The following is a 17,242-nucleotide window of genomic DNA, read 5'->3' as shown; positions in this document are numbered from 1 at the left end:
GGAAGACAGAGCCACTGACTGAAAAGAAGATTATGAACTGAGTCTCCGTGGTGGTACTCAGGGTGTAAATGACCAGCATTTTAGCTTACTAAAGATACATTTAGAGCTTTAAAGGCACCCCAAAGACTTACAAGAACCAGCATGGTGTAGTGTTTAAGAGTGGTGGACTCTAGAGAGCTAGGTTTGATTCCCCACTCCTCCCCATGAAGCCTGCTGAGTGACTATGGGCCAGTCACAGTTCTCTCAGAACTCTCTCAGCCCCATCTATCTCACAAGGTACCCGTTGTGGGGAGAGGAATGCAATTCTAAGCCACTTGGAGACTCCTTAAGGTAGAAAGAAGCAGGGCATAAAAACGTTATCTCCTCCTGGTACCATTGGACTTCTGTTTTATTTTGTTGCAATGGATGGCTATTCTTGGGTAAATAGGTTTGAATCTCTGACAGGGAAGGACATACTGGAAGGAAACTAAATTTCACCACTTGGTTTCTTTTAGTCTTTTATTGTTCTGTAATTTTAATGTTTTTGTCACACTGTATGCCGAGACAGTAGGCCTGCAATAGCAAAAGTTTGGGCGATTCATAAATTGAATAAAATAAATAGTGCTGATGAAAGACTCTCCAAGAAGTGGATGCCTCCATCTTAATGACAACACTGAGCTTTGCCTTTTGGGTAGCATGATGGGCCTGTAGCGTTTTCTTCTTAGATTATGAACAAGAGGGAACTGAAATAGATTCAGGGCTTTTTTTGTAACAGGAACTCCTTTGCATATTAAGCCAAACACCCCTTGATGTAGCCAATCTGCACCAATCTGATGTAGCCAATCTGCACTAAGAGCCCTGCCATCTTTTGGAGGATTGGCTACATCAGGGGGTGTGGCCTAATATGCAAAGGAGTTCATGCTACAAAAAAAGCCCTGATTGTAGTGCTATTTCCACACCGTATTGGAGACGCTGCATATCTGGGCTCTCTGTCCTAGTTTGCAGGCAGAATTTTTTTTTTTAAAATTATTATTATGGCAGGAGATTATTTGTCCCAGAAATAATATCTGGGAGATTATTTCCTCTGTCTGTCCCTATATAAGGAATGGGACCAAGACTCTAATTTTATTCCTATTTATGTTCCCTGTTTACCTGCTGCTTCGCATCCCTTTTCATTGGCCTTTCTGTTGTGCCCCGTAATGGTCCTCCCTCTGTGATTGCATATTCATCCTTTGTTGGTTTTTCCCCACTCCTGAATTGACAGACCCTTCTCAAACGTCATTTTCCTTCATGATCATGGAAACCTTTCCCGAGTCGGTTTGAACCCATCTAGCCCCCAAAGCCCCGCCTCCCTGCCGCCGCTTCTAGCGCTGCCGCTTTAAAAAGCAAATGATCTTTGAATGGCTGAAGGGGAGCCGCCCGTGGTGTTTTTTGGAGTGACTTCCCCTGCTTGTTTCCCCCCTCCCCTATTTTTGTCTCTTGTTCCAATTTGTCACGGCGTGCAGTCAAAAGGTCAGCTTGAAAGATCGTGTTTTCTCCAGCCCCCGGGGTGCCACCATGAAAGCTAAAGGTTCTCCTCAGGCTACGGTTGTCCGAAGGTCCCCCAGCGCTGACCAGAGTATTGAGGACAGCCCGAGCAAAGTGCCCAAGAGCTGGAGTTTTGGGGACCGAAGCCGAGCCCGGCAAGCTTTTCGCATCAAGGGAGCTGCATCTCGTCAGAATTCAGAAGGTACATCAGTTTATTTATTTTGTTAAATTTCCTCAGGGATCTTCAGCTCTTTTGAGCCTGTGGGCACCAGAGCAATTTTTACAAAATGGCTGCCCCAAAATGGCTGCCACAGGGGGTGAAGCCAGTCACAAAATGGCTGCCACGGCTTACCTTCTGTCATACAGTGAAGATTCTGGTGCTGCAGTGGAAGCTGGAGCATCCCTTTGTCTTGAACAGGAGTGGGCAAATTTGCTTGATGTAAGAGCCACATAGAATAAAAATCAGATGTTTGAGAACCGCAAATTGTTAATGTCAGATGTCTGAGAGTAGGAAGGGAGAGGTAGAAAGAAAGCAACTTGAAATGTATTCTCCAAGCTGCCAGCTGGCTTGGCTTGGAGAAGCGAGTTAAAGAGACAAATGTCTTCTCCAAGCTGGCCAATGGGGCAGTGGGGGCTTTGAGAGCCACACAATATGTGTGAAAGAGCCACATGTTGCTCCTGAGCCACAGTTTGGCCACTTCTGGCCTAGGGAAACAAAATTTAGGAAATAATGTGTCCCCTCAAAGTTTTCTTGGGGACTTTTCTAGTTTTTTCAATGAAGAAAAAAAAAATGGAAAATTTGGGGGACCACTGAAGAAACAAGTACTGTGAAGTAGTTTCTGTTTCAGAATGAGTTCAGTACTTCTTCAGGCCAGGATTTTTGTATTCAAAACGTGTAGTATCAAAAAGTCCTTTCAGATTTCCCAGCAGGAAAGGAAAGGTCCCCTGTGCAAGCACCAGTTGTTTCCGACTCTGGGGTGATGTTGCTTTCACAACCTTTTCACGGCAGACCTTTTTAATGGGTGGTTTGCCATTGCCTTCCCCAGTCATCTACACTTTCCCCCCCAGCAAGCTGGGTACTCATTTTACCAACTTTGGAAAGCTGAGTCAACCTGGAGCTGGCTACCTGAAAACCCAGGGATTGAACTCAGGTCGTGAGTTTAGGACTGCAGTACTGCCGCTTTAACACTCTACACCACGGGGCTCTCTTTCCAGCAGATACATTAGGAAATCTGAGGATGTACTGAAAAAGCCCTTTTACAAAATATTTTCTCCCTCTGAATGAGAAAAGCCTTATATTACAAAACATTCCAAACATACAACATGAAAATGTTCATAAATGGTGAGTGGTAAGTAGTAAGATGACCAAGCTTGTAGTGGACACCAAATTATTTAGCGTTGTTAAGACAAAGATGTGAAGAGATTGTGAAGAGATCCAACAGGTTGCCTTCAAACTGGGGGAATGCATATTATTAAAATGGCAAATGTGATTCAGTGTGAGCAGCTTCATGTATACACAAATGGGACCTGAGCTGTCCATGGCTGACCAAGAAAGGGACCTTGGGGTGGTAATGGATAGCTTGGTGAAAATGGTGACCCATTGTGCGGCTGCTGTAAAAGCAAATTTTGTGTTGGTTATAGTAAGAATAGGAATAGAGAATAAAACTGCTGCTATGGTATTGCCCTTAAATCTTTGTTGAGATTCTGCTTTGAGTATTGTGTACAGTTCTGGCCACTGCACCTGAAAAAGGGTGTTGTAGAGCTTGAAAAGGTGCAGAATAGAGCAGGGGTGGAATTCTAGCAGGAGCTCCTTTGCATATTAGGCCACACACCCCTGATGTAGCCAATCCTCCAAGAGCTTACAAGATTCTTTTTTTGTAAGCTCCTGGAAGATTGGCTACATCAGGAGTGTGTGGCATAATATGCAAAGGAGCTCCTGCTAGAATTCCACCCCTGGAATAGAGCAACCACAATGAAAAGAGAGTTAGAGCAAATGAAGACTGGTGAAGTGCTTAAGGCTGTTTAGCTTAGAAAAAAGATGAGTAAGGAGAGATATAATAGAGATCTATAAAAGTTACTGATGGACTGGAGAGAGTGGACAGTAAGTAGCTTTCATAAGAACATAAGAGAAGCCAAGTTGGATCAAGCCAGTGGTCCATCCAGTCCAACACTCTGTCACACAGTGGCCAAAATACTAGGTGCCATCAGGAGGTCCAACAGTGGGGGCAGGATGCTAGAAGCCCTCCCACTGTTTCCCCTCCTCTCCTGCAATGTAAATAATTTTGGCAGCAAATAATATGCTATAATGTGTTTAATGATAATACCTCATTGAAGAGTTCAGCATTTTCATGGTTTGTAAACTTCAACTTAATATGCAAATTCTAGTAGTCATAGCAATTGCGACTCTATAGGAAAGGTTCTGTCTGACTAATACACTTTCTTTGAATGGCTACCAAATCCACTTTGTACCTTCAACTCCCCCTCCCCCATGTCTCAGATGGTAAAAATAAAACATACACGCACTGTGGTAGCCTCGGTTTGTCACTCTTTATCAAGTATTGAGTATATTTGCAGTTTTTCTTATAGAAAGCAGTGACATTTTACACTCTAAATTCCATAAAAATGCTACAATATATATATGCTGCCTAAGTTATGAATGGTATGTTTTATAAGAAGTTCAGGTTTGACAGGAAATTAAGCATTGCATATAGTTCAGTTTCTCCCTGAATCTCACCCGGAAGGGGGACCCTTTTTTCCCAGTGGCTTCAAAATTTCTGTAGATTATAGATCTCTAATGTAGTGAGGTCTTCACCTCCATGGCCCAGGCTAGCCCAGTCTTGCCAGATTTTGGAAACTAAGTAGGGATGGCCCTGGTTAGTCCTTGGAGATGGGAGACCACCAAGGAAATTCATGGTTGCTGTGCAGAGGCGGGCAATGGCAAACCACCTCAGATTGTCTCTGCCCTGAGTTGAATGGCCCAGGCTAGCCCAGTCTCATCAGTTCTTGGAAGCAAAGCAGAGTCGGCCCTGGAGATGGGAGACCGCCAAGGAAATCCAGAATTGCTGTGAAGAGGCAGGCAATGGCAAAACCACCTTTGACTGTTTCTGCCCTGATTTGAATGGCCCAGGCTAGCCCAGTCTCATCAGTTCTTGGAAGCTAAGCAGGGTCAGCCTTGGTTAGTCCCTGGAGATGGGAGACCACCAAGGAATTCCAGGGTTGCTGTGCAGAGGCAGGCAATGGCAAACCACCTCTGATTGTCTCTGCCCTGAGCTGGATTAGCCCAGTCTCATCAGTTCTTGGAAGCTAAGCAGGCCCTTGTTAGTACTTGGATGGGAGACCACCAAGGAAGTCCAGGGTTGCTGTGCAGAGGCAGGCGATGGCAATCCACCTCTGTTCCTCTCTTGCCTTGAAAACTCCACAGGGGTTAACATAAGTCAGCTGCCACTTGATGGCATTTTCCACCGGCGCCGTGAGGGGAAAGATTTGTTGTAAATAGCAAACATAGACGCTCTACTAGCAATCTCACTCTCCTTTCCGTTTGTTCCTTTCATTCTTTTCCTCCTAGAAGTCAGTCTCCCTGGAGAAGACATTCCAGATGACAACAAGAGCTGCAACTGTGAATTTGTGACAGAAGATCTGACACCCGGCCTCAAAGTCAGCATCAGGGCTGTTTGGTAAGACAGGGATCAAACGGTGACCCTTATTCTGAAAAGGAACACCCTGGGAAGTCTTCTCTACTGACTGAGCTGTGTCAGGTCTGGGCTGTGGCTGAGTGGCAGAGCATCTGCTTGGCATGCAGAAGGTCTCAAACACAAAACCTGCCATGGCCTGCTAAATCAGGGAGGACGTGATGGGAAAGACCTTCCCCCTGAGACCCTAAAGAGCCACTGCCAGCCAGAGTAGACAGTACTGACCTTGGTGGACCAATGATCAGCAGAAAGGCAGCTTTATCTGTCCACTGTTGGAGGAGGGTCCCATGGCTTTGTGGAATGTGGTAGTAAAACGTTTAGTTCACAGTGAATATAGAAAACAATAAAAGTTGGTGTAAAGAAATAAAACCCCTGAGGCGACTAACTAAACATTCCCTTACTAGAATGCCAATGGACTCACCATCCCTGGGTGAGGGAATCTCTTCCTCCAGCTACAGCCTTCTCCAGAGATAACATTCCTCTGTCTGCAGCCTCTCCCGAGAGAACACACCCTGTCTGCAGTTTGGCCTGTTTATGCTTTTCTCCCAGGTGCCATCCTCTGAGCAAATTTTCCCTCCAAAACTGCTTCGCCCAATCAGAGAGACAGAAGGGATCCTGGGAGATGTAGACCTACTAGCAACTCCTAGGCAGGCTTCTCTCTGCCCTCTAGGCCACACTAGGCCTAAGGCCATCACTGTATATTGTATCATCTTTTCTGTATACTATATCGTCTTTTCTGAGAGCTGACCTTGGCTTGAAGTAAAGTGGGGGAACACACTGCCACATTTGTTCAGCTTCGACAGTCCTCAGAAGCCATGTAGGGCTATACATGTTTTGTAATGAAATGGAGCATTTGGGATGGTGTTGGCTCAGTCCAAAGGTATAGAATCTCCTGACCGTGACAAGAAATAAGTTTTTGTAAGTGTTTTCAAGCATTAAGAGCCCTTTATGTCCTGAGGGCATTTCAGGGCATTTCAGATAAGAACATCAGAGAAGTCATGTTAGATCAGGCCAATGGCCTACTCAGTCCAGTGCTCTGTGGTCCAAATACAGCTCCCATCAGGAGGTCCACCAGTGGGTCCAGTACTCCAGAAGCCCTCCCACTGTTGCCCCCCAAGCACCAAAAATATAGAGCATCATTGCCCCAGACAGAGTGTCCCATCTATACCTTGTGGCTAATAGTCACTGATGGACCTCTGCTCCAGATGTTTATCCAATCTCCTCTTGAAGCTGTCTATGCTTGTAGCCTGCCATCACTTCCCCCATTTTTGTTATGGGGCATTACTACGAAAGAAATCCTTGACATTTTGCCCTGAAGTGTAGTTGGTTGGTAGGCCACACCCAAATCAGAAACTGACAAAGCTCCCCCCCCCACCGAAAAAAAACACTTGTCAGTTTCATTTTCCATTTAAACCACAAGATATGTAGCTGAAATCAGTGCCATTTTCTGATTTTTTTGCTTTATCACCTCAGCCCCCCCCCCCCCAAAAAAAAAAAAAAGGTCTGAAAATTTGGAGTGTAGTCCTGCTTCCCTGCAATAGGAAGAGTCTTTGTTTGGCATGTAGAAGGGTCCCAGGTTCAGTCCCTGGCATCTCCATCTGAAAGGACCAGGTAGCAGGTGATGTGAATGATCTCCACCTGAGACCCCGGAGAGCCGTGGCCTAGTCTGATGCACCGACACTGATTCAGCAGAAGACGCCTTTATGTGTCCATGCGTATGCACAGGGACAACAGAGAAAGTATTACGAAAGGAGAGATGGTTCACAGGCAGGGCTTTTTTGCAGCAGGAACTCCTTTGCATGTTAGGCCACACCCCCTGATGTAGCCAATCTTCCTAGAACTTGCAGTAGGCCCTGTACTAAGAGCCCTGTAAGCTCTTGGAGGATTGGCTACATCAGGAGGGTGTGGCCTAATATGCAAAGGAGTTCCTGCTACAAAAAAAGCCCTGCTTACAGGGAAACACACTTGCACTCATGCCCAGACTGAGGGGTTTTTTTTTTACCTTTCTCCCTTTCTGCTTCAGCATCATGCGGTTTCTGGTTTCCAAACGGAAGTTCAAGGAGAGCCTGCGGCCCTATGATGTGATGGATGTCATCGAGCAGTACTCCGCAGGACATTTGGATATGCTCTCCCGGATCAAAAATCTCCAGTCCAGGCAAGAGCTTCCCCTCTTTCTGTATCTGGTCTTGGAGCAATTGTAATCAAGGATCGTGGGCAGTTGTATTGACCACTGTTGCCTGTCCTCCCCATTTTTTGTGCCTCCGGGCAAAAGCCTCTGGATTTAGTGGGCAAGGGCTATTTCTGTGTGCGTTGCAAGTACAGAGTTTGTATTCCTGAGCGTGAGCTCTTTTGAGTTAGTCTTCAGCAGGGCTTTTTCTGTAGCAGGAACTCCTTTGCTTATTAGGCCACACACCCCTGATGTAGCCAATCCTCCAAGAGCTTACAGGGCTCTTCTTACAGGGCTCCAGGAGGATTGGCTACATCAGGGGTGTGTGGCCTAATATGCAAAGGAGTTCCTGCTACAAAACAAGCCCTGGTCTTCAGGAGGTTTGACAACTATGACGTACCCCATTGAAATGCAGGCACAAGTGGTTCCAAGGAGGCTGCTGTGTTGTCTCATGCAGGAGGAAAATCAACCTCTCTTTGGGTGATGATATATTATTCTAAGATGGACACATTCTCTTTGATTCCTTCATCAGACACAGTATTCAAGGGTCTTTTCTGCTGCCAGTTTTCTCAAGTGTTCTTCCTCTGGCCTTTTCTGTCCATCCATGAATAACAACAGCAACAACAAACCAGACAAGATAGAGAGAATGATGAAATGAAGATTCTTTGGGACTTCTGATCGCAAACAGATAAACAGCTGGCGCATAATACCGCTGATACCATACTTATAGGGGGAGGGGGAATGAGAAATAGGGTATGGATTGGGGTGGCCAAACTTGTTTAACGTAAGAGCCACATAGAATAAACATCAGATGTCTGAGAGCCACGAGACTTGAATGTCAAATGTCTGAGAGCCATAAGACAAGGAAGGCAAACAGATTGGGGGGAGGGAGAGATGGAAATAAAGCAACTTTAACTAAATGAATTCTCCAAGCCACTGGCTGGCATAGCTGGCAGAATGCATTTAAAGAAAGAAATGCCTATTTGAAGCCAGCCAGTGAGGTTGTGAGGGTTTCGAGAACTACACAATATATGTGAAAGAGCCACAGTTTGGCCATCTGTGTTATGGATCATTGATATTGCAATCCCAGGAGACAGCAGAATAGAAAAGAAAGAACAGGAGAAGATCACAAAATACTAAGACGTATTAATAGAGTTAGAGTGCCTCTGGGAGAAGAAGGTGACCATGGTGCCAGTTGTCATTGGAGCCTTTGGAGCAATGCCTAGAACTTTCAAGAAACACCTGGACATTCTGATGTCTGTTTGCACCTGTGCAAGTTTCTTCACAAGGTAGATAGATTTCCATTCTGTATGGTTAAATGTGGTGCCTCTCATGGAGATAGATCAAGATGGGTAGCCATGGTAGTCTGTCTGTGGCAGTAGAAAAGAGCAGAACACCTTAAAGACTAAAAAATACTAGCTGTACTTGAAGAAATGAATTTTGTTAGTCTTTAAGGGCTACTGGACTCTTGCTCTTTTCTTCTGCTACAGACAGACTAACACAGGTATCCATCTTGATCTGGATATTTTGGACACTGAAGAAATAACACGAGTTCAGCTCCAGGAGACAGTGTTGCTTGGAACAGCAAGAATCCAGTGAAGATACCTCTGCAGTTTCCAAGAACTTGGCTAGATCTTGATCTGCAGAGCACCATTTAACTGTCAAATATTTGACTGTGACAATTCATAATAATTAATAAAACAGGACAGTCAGAAACAGGACAGACTGGAGATGACTGGCATCTGAAAAAGGCCCTTGACGTCTGTGTCTTGCAAAGGAATCAAAGAAAAAAACATTGTCTTCCTTTTGAGTTGGGCCGTAGCTCAATGGAAGAGCCTCTGCTTTGTATGCAGAAGGTCCCTGGTTCAATCCCCAACATGTCCAGTTAAAAGGCTCAGGTAATAGGGGGTGTGAAAGACTTCCACGAGACCTTGGAGGGATATTGCCAGGGTGGACAATAGTGACCTTGATAGACCAGTGAGCTGACACAGGGTAGGGCAGCTTCATGTGTCTAATGGCAAACTCCATTTTTTTACTTGAAAACTGATTGAATCCAGTTTAGCAAAATGGACAGGAGATGTTGACATTCAGTATTTTCCCCCTTTTGCTGCCCCCCCTCAATCCGATGAAGGAATTCCATGAGCACTAGATACATCTCAGTCTTGGAGCGGACTTCATCTTCCAACAAAACCGTCCATGCAAGGTGAATGATATATCCTTGGGCCCTTGTGGGAGTGGAAGTCCGAGAAGAAGAAGTGTGCTTCCATGGCAGTGAGTATCTAGTGTTCATGGGAATTTATTCATAAAATTCAAGCCGATATTGTCCTTGATGGGGCTCAACATCAGAGGTTTCTTTGATAGACAAGTCTTGTTCATTTGCAAGATGAGTTTAAAGGCCTTTGCGTTTGCACTAAGCATGCCTGTACATAATCGTGCCTTTACCCTTTCCTTGTTTGCAGGGGGGAAAGAAAGATGAGTCCAATAAACCGCTCGTGGATAGATTTTTAACTGCAGCCATTTGTTTTAGGGAAAAGATTAGGGAAAACAGATGAGCGTTGTATCCGTCTTTTCACTAAATGTCAGAACTATTTGTCAGGACGGTAGCGATGGATAACACGCTCCACCTTGTAAATGATCTGTTCTTTGCCTGAACTGAGCTTGATTAGCTCTGGCTATGCCAAAGTAGGACAGAAGGTGAGGAGGCACAGTAGTTTTTCAACATCCTCCTTCAGAGTGGGTTTGGCAGGGCTTTTGTTTTTTTCTTGTTCTGGGATTATTTAAGGCAAAGAGGTAAAAACGAATCCATTGCAATCCTGGCTGCTTTGTGGATTGCTAGAGGGAGAGAGAATAAGACTCTGCTGTTTTGAAAGGTTTATTCCTTACTGTTGCATACTCGAGTTTATGGTAGTGTTGCCAACTCCAGGTTGGGATATTCCTGGAAATTTGGGGGTGGAGCTTGGGGAGGGTGGAGCTTGGAGTGGGAGCTCAAGAGAGTAGAATCTCATAGACATTAGACATTTTCTCCAGGGGAACTGATCTACATAGTCTGGAGATCAATTTGTAATTCCAGGAGATCCTGGAGATTGGCAGCTTTAGCATACAGAGAAAATGCTGCAATCTTTGTCTAAGAGGCCTCCCCTTTCCTATCTTGGTGGGCTGGCTACTCTCTGGCACGGCTTATAAGCCCTCGTGCTTCCTGGAGTTGTCTTCACCAACTTGTTCATCAGCAGAGGTGAACCTGAAAGGTCTCACGGAATGCTTGACATGCCAGCCGAGTAGCAGCAACCCTCTAGCAAGCTGTTCTGTGCAACAAACTGAGTCAGCCATTATTTGTTTCCTCCTGACTAAGCAGGGAAGAGGACTCTTTCCTGCTTCTGTGACTGATGGCTGAAGATACAAAAGACTAGCAAAACCAGGGTAACAGGAACTCCTTTGCATATTAGGCCAAACCCTCCAGATGTAGCCAATCCTCCTGGAGCTTACAGTAGGCCCTGTAAGAAGAGCCCTGTAAGCTCTTGGAGGATTGGCTACATCAGGGGTGTGTGGCCTAATATGCAAAGGAATTCCTGCTGCAAAAAAAGCCCTGAGCAAAACCCTCTTCCTCACTTGTCGGGACGATTCGGACGACTGACATGATGGTGCGAGGATATCCACTTGGGAAACAGGCATTGGTTTCTGGGCAAAAGGACAACTGGTCATTTTGAGGCAGAAAATTTTTGAAGAGGAAGTTTATTTAGCATGCCTTCCCGCTCTACCAACTGCCCGGGGCAGGTTATGAAACATGGCAGAAGAAGGAATCACAAAACCCGAGGCCTGCATTGGCTTTTGGGAGACTCAGAATTAAGATTTCAACTGCCAGGGTGCGATGTTGTCAATGCTGGGGATACTTCCATGCATTTAGCCATTTCCACCGGTCATGTCCCTTGCTGCTTTTGTGAAATGTCAACATAACATTAGTATCTTTAATACGTTTTGTTACTTTCTCTCTCGTCCCATTCCATCCATGGGTGTGTTTGCCTCCTTCCGAGCTTGTGTTCCCCCCCCCCACCAAATGATGAGAGAATGCATCCCATGTGTTGTAAAAGCAAGGAGTCTGCCTTTCCAATGGAATATTGTCAGAAATGTACCAGGTTTCTATAGCATGTGTTGGCTGTTCATTGGAGAAAAGCTGCCTTGTTTAGCAGAAGAGCGGTTTGTTCTATTGTGGCTCAAACTTTGGAACACTTTCAATTATTTGATCCCAGCTGATCAAGTGATACGATTTTACTGCCTTCTGTTTTGAGCGGAATATAATATTCAACTTTTTTCCTTCCCGCCTTTTTTTCTTTGTGTGTGTCTGTATGTGTGTGTGTGTTTGAGTTCTTCTCCGCAGCCTAAGACCGAATGTTCTCTCGTTTCCGTGTGGCTTCATTATGCGTTTTGTTGGTGTCTTTTTTTCTTCTCATTTATTTTCGCCAGGATAGATATGATTGTGGGCCCCCCGCCCCCTTCAACTCCCCGGCATAAGAAGTATCCAACCAAAGGAATTCCTCCTAAAGAATCGCCCCAGTACTCGCCTAGGTTAGGATTTGCCAAAATGCCTCTTCGTTCAGAATCTTTCATTTGCTTCTTCCTTCCCAACCCCGCCCCCCCCTTTCATGCCACGTTAAATGACGGCATCTGTCACGGACGGCTGACTTGGCATTTTGCACTGAATGGCTTGCTATTCCTGGATGTGCTTGATTTTTTTTCATCTGAGAGACACGAAAGGTGGGCCTTCGCAGCAACGCGGATGTGGAAACGGCAAAGAAGGACCCTGGTCCGAATATTTGTTACCTTTTGGTGGAACCATTCCAGAGCCCCACCTCACTCCTAGCCTTCATTCTCGGAAGGGTTTAAAATAAACATCATGCTGTTCCATCGCTGATTGTTCACACTCTTTGAAAGAGCCTTTCTAAGAATATTGCCCATCTTCTTCACCCATCCCATTGAAAATACATTGGCGATGATGTTAAAATCCTTGCAATAGGCAAAGGGTGTGAGGCTTGGGCACAGGGAAGAGGTGAGATCCAGCAGTTCCAGGGTGCTGATAGAATTCCACGTGCAGGGTCATGGAACTTGTGCTCTTCTCAGTCCAATGAAAAATTCAACGTGTATGCTATAAACAATTTCTAGGTACCAAAACAATGTGGGCTTTTTTGGTAGAAGAAGACAACTGAAGATTTATACCCCGCCCTTCTCTCTGAATCAGTCTCAGAGTGGCTTACGATCTCCTTTATCTCCTTCCCCCACAACAGACACCCTGTGAGGTGAGTGCGGCTGAGAGAGCTCTCCCAGAAGCTGCCCTTTCAAGGACAGCTCTGCGAGAGCTATGGCTAACCCAAGGCCATTCCAGCAGCTGCAAGTGGAGGAGTGGGGAATCAAACCCGGTTCTCCCAGATAAGAGTCCGTACACTTAACCACCACACCAAACTGGCTCTTTGAGAAAAGATATCCTGTCGAGCATGGGCCCATGGATCATCTACAGGTTGGGGTTTTTTTTGCAGTATTTCATGATGGTATGGTTCCTGAGGATCACCACCAGGGTCCCTAGGGAGGGCAACAGTGGGAGGGCTTGTAGTGCCCTGGCCCCACTGATGAAAACTTCCTGATAGTACCTGGGTTTTGTGGCCACTGTGTGTTGGACTGGATGGGCTATTGGCCTGATCCAACATGGCTTCTCTTATGTTCTTATCTTCTTATGTCCTCAAAAGCTTATTAGAGGTTCTTCAGTGAGAAGACTACTAATAGCAAATAGGTTTTCTATTACCAGTTGTCCCACTCAAAAGAGAATCGCAAGGGTATATCAAATGGACTACTATTGTATGCACTTTTTGTCCAAGAAAACTGAGAATCTACTTCAGAGCAGAGCCTGGCAGATCCAGAGGGGCTCCTTAGCAGCCATGTCAGTGTAGGGCAGGGGTGGTCAAGCTTGCTCAACGTAAGAGCCACATAGAATAAATGTCGAATGCCTGAGAGCCGCAAGACGTGAGCGCCAGAGATCTGAGAGCCACAAGACATGAACGTCAGATGTTTGAGAACCACAAGGCAGGATGGGAGGGATGAAGGAAGGAAAGCAAATAGACTGGGGGGAAGGAGAAGTGGAAAGAAAGCAACTTTGACTTTAAATACATTCTCCAAGCTGACGGAGAATTGTCCCCATTCACAAAAAAGGGACTCAATCTCTTCCTCAAAATTACACACCAGTTCGTTCGCTCGACATAGCCGCTGAGCTATATAGTAAATACCTGCTGTCCAAACTTGAGGCCTGGGTGGCTGAGAATCGTTGTATTCACCCTGTTCAAGCAGGTTTTAGGAAAGGATTTAGTGCCATCGACCTCCGCCAAGCACTCCCATCGACAGGCCTTTTCAGGCGTTCAAGGCCCTTTGAAGACTTTATATGTAGCTTTTATCGATCCGGCTGCCGCCTTCGACTCAATCGATAGGAGCCGATTGCGGTCTAAACTTGCAGATATGACTATTGATAACCGCATACTATTTTTGCTTCAAGAACTACATAAGGATACGTATGCTCAAGTCAGAGTTGGAACCTTTGGCTCCCTCACTGGCAGAATTCCGATTTGGAAGGGGGTAAAGCAGGGTTGTGTGCTGGCCCCCTTATTATTCAACCTCTATATTAATAATATAGTTGAGAGCCTCTAAGGACCACATCAAACCCCGCCCCCCACCTTGGGCCATCAAAAGATTTCTGTTTTACTTTATGCTAATGATATGGTCCTAATTTTGCTTAAGAAAATTGGTCCGAAGAGGTTGTTGCAAAGAAGACGCTCTCTCTATCAGTTATGACAAGACCAAAGTAATGGTTTTCCAGTTTTGGGCAATCCTATTAAACAGTGTAAAGCAGCCCCGTGGCGCAGAGTGGCAAAGCTGCAGTACTGCGGTCCTAAGCTCTGCGCACAGCCTGAGTTTGATCCCGGTGGAAGCTGGGTTCAGGTAGGTGGCTCGAGGTTGACTCAGCCTTCCATCCTTCTGAGGTCGGTAAAATGAGTCCCCAGCTTGCTGGGGGGAAAGTGTAGATGACTGGGGAAGGCAATGGCAAACCACCCTGCAAAAAAGTGATGCGACGTCACCCCAGAGTTGGAAATGACAGGTGCTTGCACAGGGGACTACCTTTACCCTTTTATTGAACAGTGTAACTCATTTAAATATATTGGCATCACATTTAGGGGGACTCTTAACTGGTCCTCCCATGTTCTATCAATTAAATTGTCTGCACTTAGATTGGTTGGGTCCATTTTGAGTTTTTACTTTTCAAGGGGTGGTCGCCTTATAGATCCTGTTCTGAAATTATACAAGAGTAAGGTTATACCCCACCTTCTGTATGGAGTCGAAGTGTGGGGATAGAATAATGCCAACTTAGCTAGCCTTGAAGTAGTCCAGAATCAATTTTTATGGCGTGTCTTAGCACTTCCCAAGGGGTCTTCCGCTGCTCTGATGAGAGCTGAAACAGGTATCCCTTCTCTTATGGCTGAATAATCATTGGATACTGGAAAAGGGTTGAAAACTCAATATCTAATTCCCTTAGTCATCAGTCTTTCAATCTACTGTTAGCTAAAGACCCTCAGCACCTTGAGTTTCTCAATAGTTATTCAATATGCCCTGTTGAGATAAACATACAACAACAAATTTTATTTGTATCCCGCCCTCCCCGCCGGAGCAGGCTCAGGGCGGCTAACAACATATGTGTCCTGAACATTTCAAGTTGAAAAGGTGTACAGGAGAAGGCCTAAACTCCTTCCAGTGTCAGGACCTTGATTCAAACCATGGCTGTGTGTGTGTGCATGCTCTTAAAACACACACACACACAAATCGGGACTCATTCATGACAATCCTAGCATCAAATGTAGTTTAACAAAAAAAGGTTTGTATTGGCAAAATTGTGTCCATTGTACAGATATATTTCAGGCATGCAAGTTAGGAATGTACAACGTCCATTTATGTACACTGAGCTGTAGAGAGTCTTGCCTTTTAGGTGTTTCAGTGGCCAGTCTATTTACCATAATTAGGTAAGGTGATTTGTTTAAAAATGGCCCCACCATAATATGTTTTGAGTACATTCCGTTATTGTGCTGCGTCTGCAAGGTATTCTTTTATCCCTACAGCTCAACCGGGGTGGCATCTAATGATAAATGTAGTACTGTTTACATTTAGTGAAATCCAGTACAGATTACTGCCAAAGAGGCAATTGCCCCCATAGGCGGAAGAAAGAGACAAACAGAAAGGGTTGGGTAAACTAAGGGCCACTTTGTTTATTTAATTAGTTAAAACAGCAAAGACAATGACATAACAAGCAGCTCGGCAGGGCCAGGGGTCGAAACATCCCCTCCCCTGCCGTATGATGGGCGAGGCACCCTTGCCCTTAGGTAGAGCCAACAAAATAGCTCATACCCAACCAGCACAGCAAACAGGCATGCCCTGGAGTTCAGCACAGCACAGCACAGCAAACAGGCATGCCCTGGCTGAAGGGAAGGATCAATCCAGGCTAAGCCAAGGCAGTCAGCTTCCTCACTCAGTTTGGCCGCACGGTCCAGGAATGATTCATCCAGACCCCCATGCCCCTCATGGGTGCTCATGGTGCTCACTAAGCTGCATAACAGTAACTAGAAACAAACCTGTCCACCTATAAAGTGACCAACCTATTTAACAGCCACACCTGAGCCAATTCCACAATCCCTTCCGGAAGCAGTGCAGGGTAGGCGAAAACACCTCATCCCCAGGCCAGTCCGTAAAAAAGTGAAACAATTCCTACCCAGTCCCTATAAGCCAAGCTACCAGCTGTTGCTTGCACTGCCTAAAAGGGGGGAGGAGGGGCACGAGGCGAAGACTAAGAACGGCGGGAGCAGAGTCGGCTGTTATCGAATGCTGGCCCCGCCCCCACAGCTCCCAGTGTGCCCTGCGCCCTGTAGCCCTTCCTCCTTTCACAGAGGCAAACACAGTCCCCTGTCGGCATGGCTATTCAGCCTGCCATTGGGCAGGAGACGCATTGCTCTGGATGTCCATTCAAGATCACATTCATTTCTGCCAGGGTCCAAAGAACTATATGATCCCCACCACCACAACAGTGCTTAAACATAGGGGTGTACATCCCAAAACTGTAAACATACATGGAAATTGACTGTTTTGGGTCATTACCATGATTTCTAGAATGGTAAACACAAACCTGGATTTCTTAGGCATTCCAAAAAACAACCCACCCCATGAAAACATTTTTTTGTGTTTAATTTAATTTTTAGATTTATACCCTGCCCTATCCTGCAAGTGGGCTAAGGGCAGTTCACAGCAATAAAACAACAGAGTTAAAACAGTGCCATAAAAACAGACATTACAGAACAGGAGCAGCACAGTAAACAATCTTGCAGACATAGGCAGTAAACAGCATGCGGCTGATGGCTAGTAGCATAAACATAACACCATAGTGGTGAAATGCTGGGGGAAGCGATGATTTTAAGAGGAAGCCTGCTGGATTAATTAAAAGCCTGGCAGCAGAGCTCTATCTTACAGGCCAAAACCTTGATAAGTCCCGCAGGGCCCGGATCTCCAGCGGGAGCTCTTTCCGCCAGCTAGGGGCGTGGACCAAAAAGGCCCTGGCCCTCGTTGAAGCCAGCTGGATGTCCTTAGGACCAGGGACTATGAGAAGATGTTGAGCAGCAGACCTCAGAGCCCAGGTGGGGGTGGTTTCATATGGGGAGAGGCGGTCCCCATATGCTTACTGTCCTTATTGTAAGTGTCTTGTTTTTCTTTGATACTCCTGATTTCTTGGTCAGCAGCATTTCTCCCTTCTGATAGAATCCTTGCAAAGGATCAGGAGCGGGGAAAAGATCCAGAGAAGGGTTTCTTGAGG

At 45.7% G+C, this 17,242-nt stretch overlaps 1 protein-coding gene across 2 annotated transcripts in view; it reads left to right on the top strand.

Moving 5' to 3' along the window:
• KCNQ2 (potassium voltage-gated channel subfamily Q member 2) overlaps nucleotides 1-17,242 on the top strand; it is a 166,209-nt gene that overhangs the window by 132,142 nt on the left and 16,825 nt on the right. The window contains exons 12-15 of one of the 2 annotated variants that reach the window (XM_060230665.1): nucleotides 1,485-1,708; nucleotides 5,072-5,180; nucleotides 7,219-7,350; nucleotides 11,821-11,922. In XM_060230665.1, coding sequence (XP_060086648.1) covers nucleotides 1,485-1,708; nucleotides 5,072-5,180; nucleotides 7,219-7,350; nucleotides 11,821-11,922 — 567 coding nt within the window. The remainder of the gene's footprint in view (nucleotides 1-1,484; nucleotides 1,709-5,071; nucleotides 5,181-7,218; nucleotides 7,351-11,820; nucleotides 11,923-17,242) is intronic. The other variant, XM_060230666.1, reaches the window with a different exon arrangement.

Source organism: Heteronotia binoei, chromosome 2 (assembly GCF_032191835.1).
Source record: "Heteronotia binoei isolate CCM8104 ecotype False Entrance Well chromosome 2, APGP_CSIRO_Hbin_v1, whole genome shotgun sequence".
Classification (NCBI taxonomy): Eukaryota; Metazoa; Chordata; class Lepidosauria; order Squamata; family Gekkonidae; genus Heteronotia; species Heteronotia binoei.
Note: the sequence above shows the minus strand (reverse complement) of the source record. Positions and strands in the feature narration are given on the sequence as shown.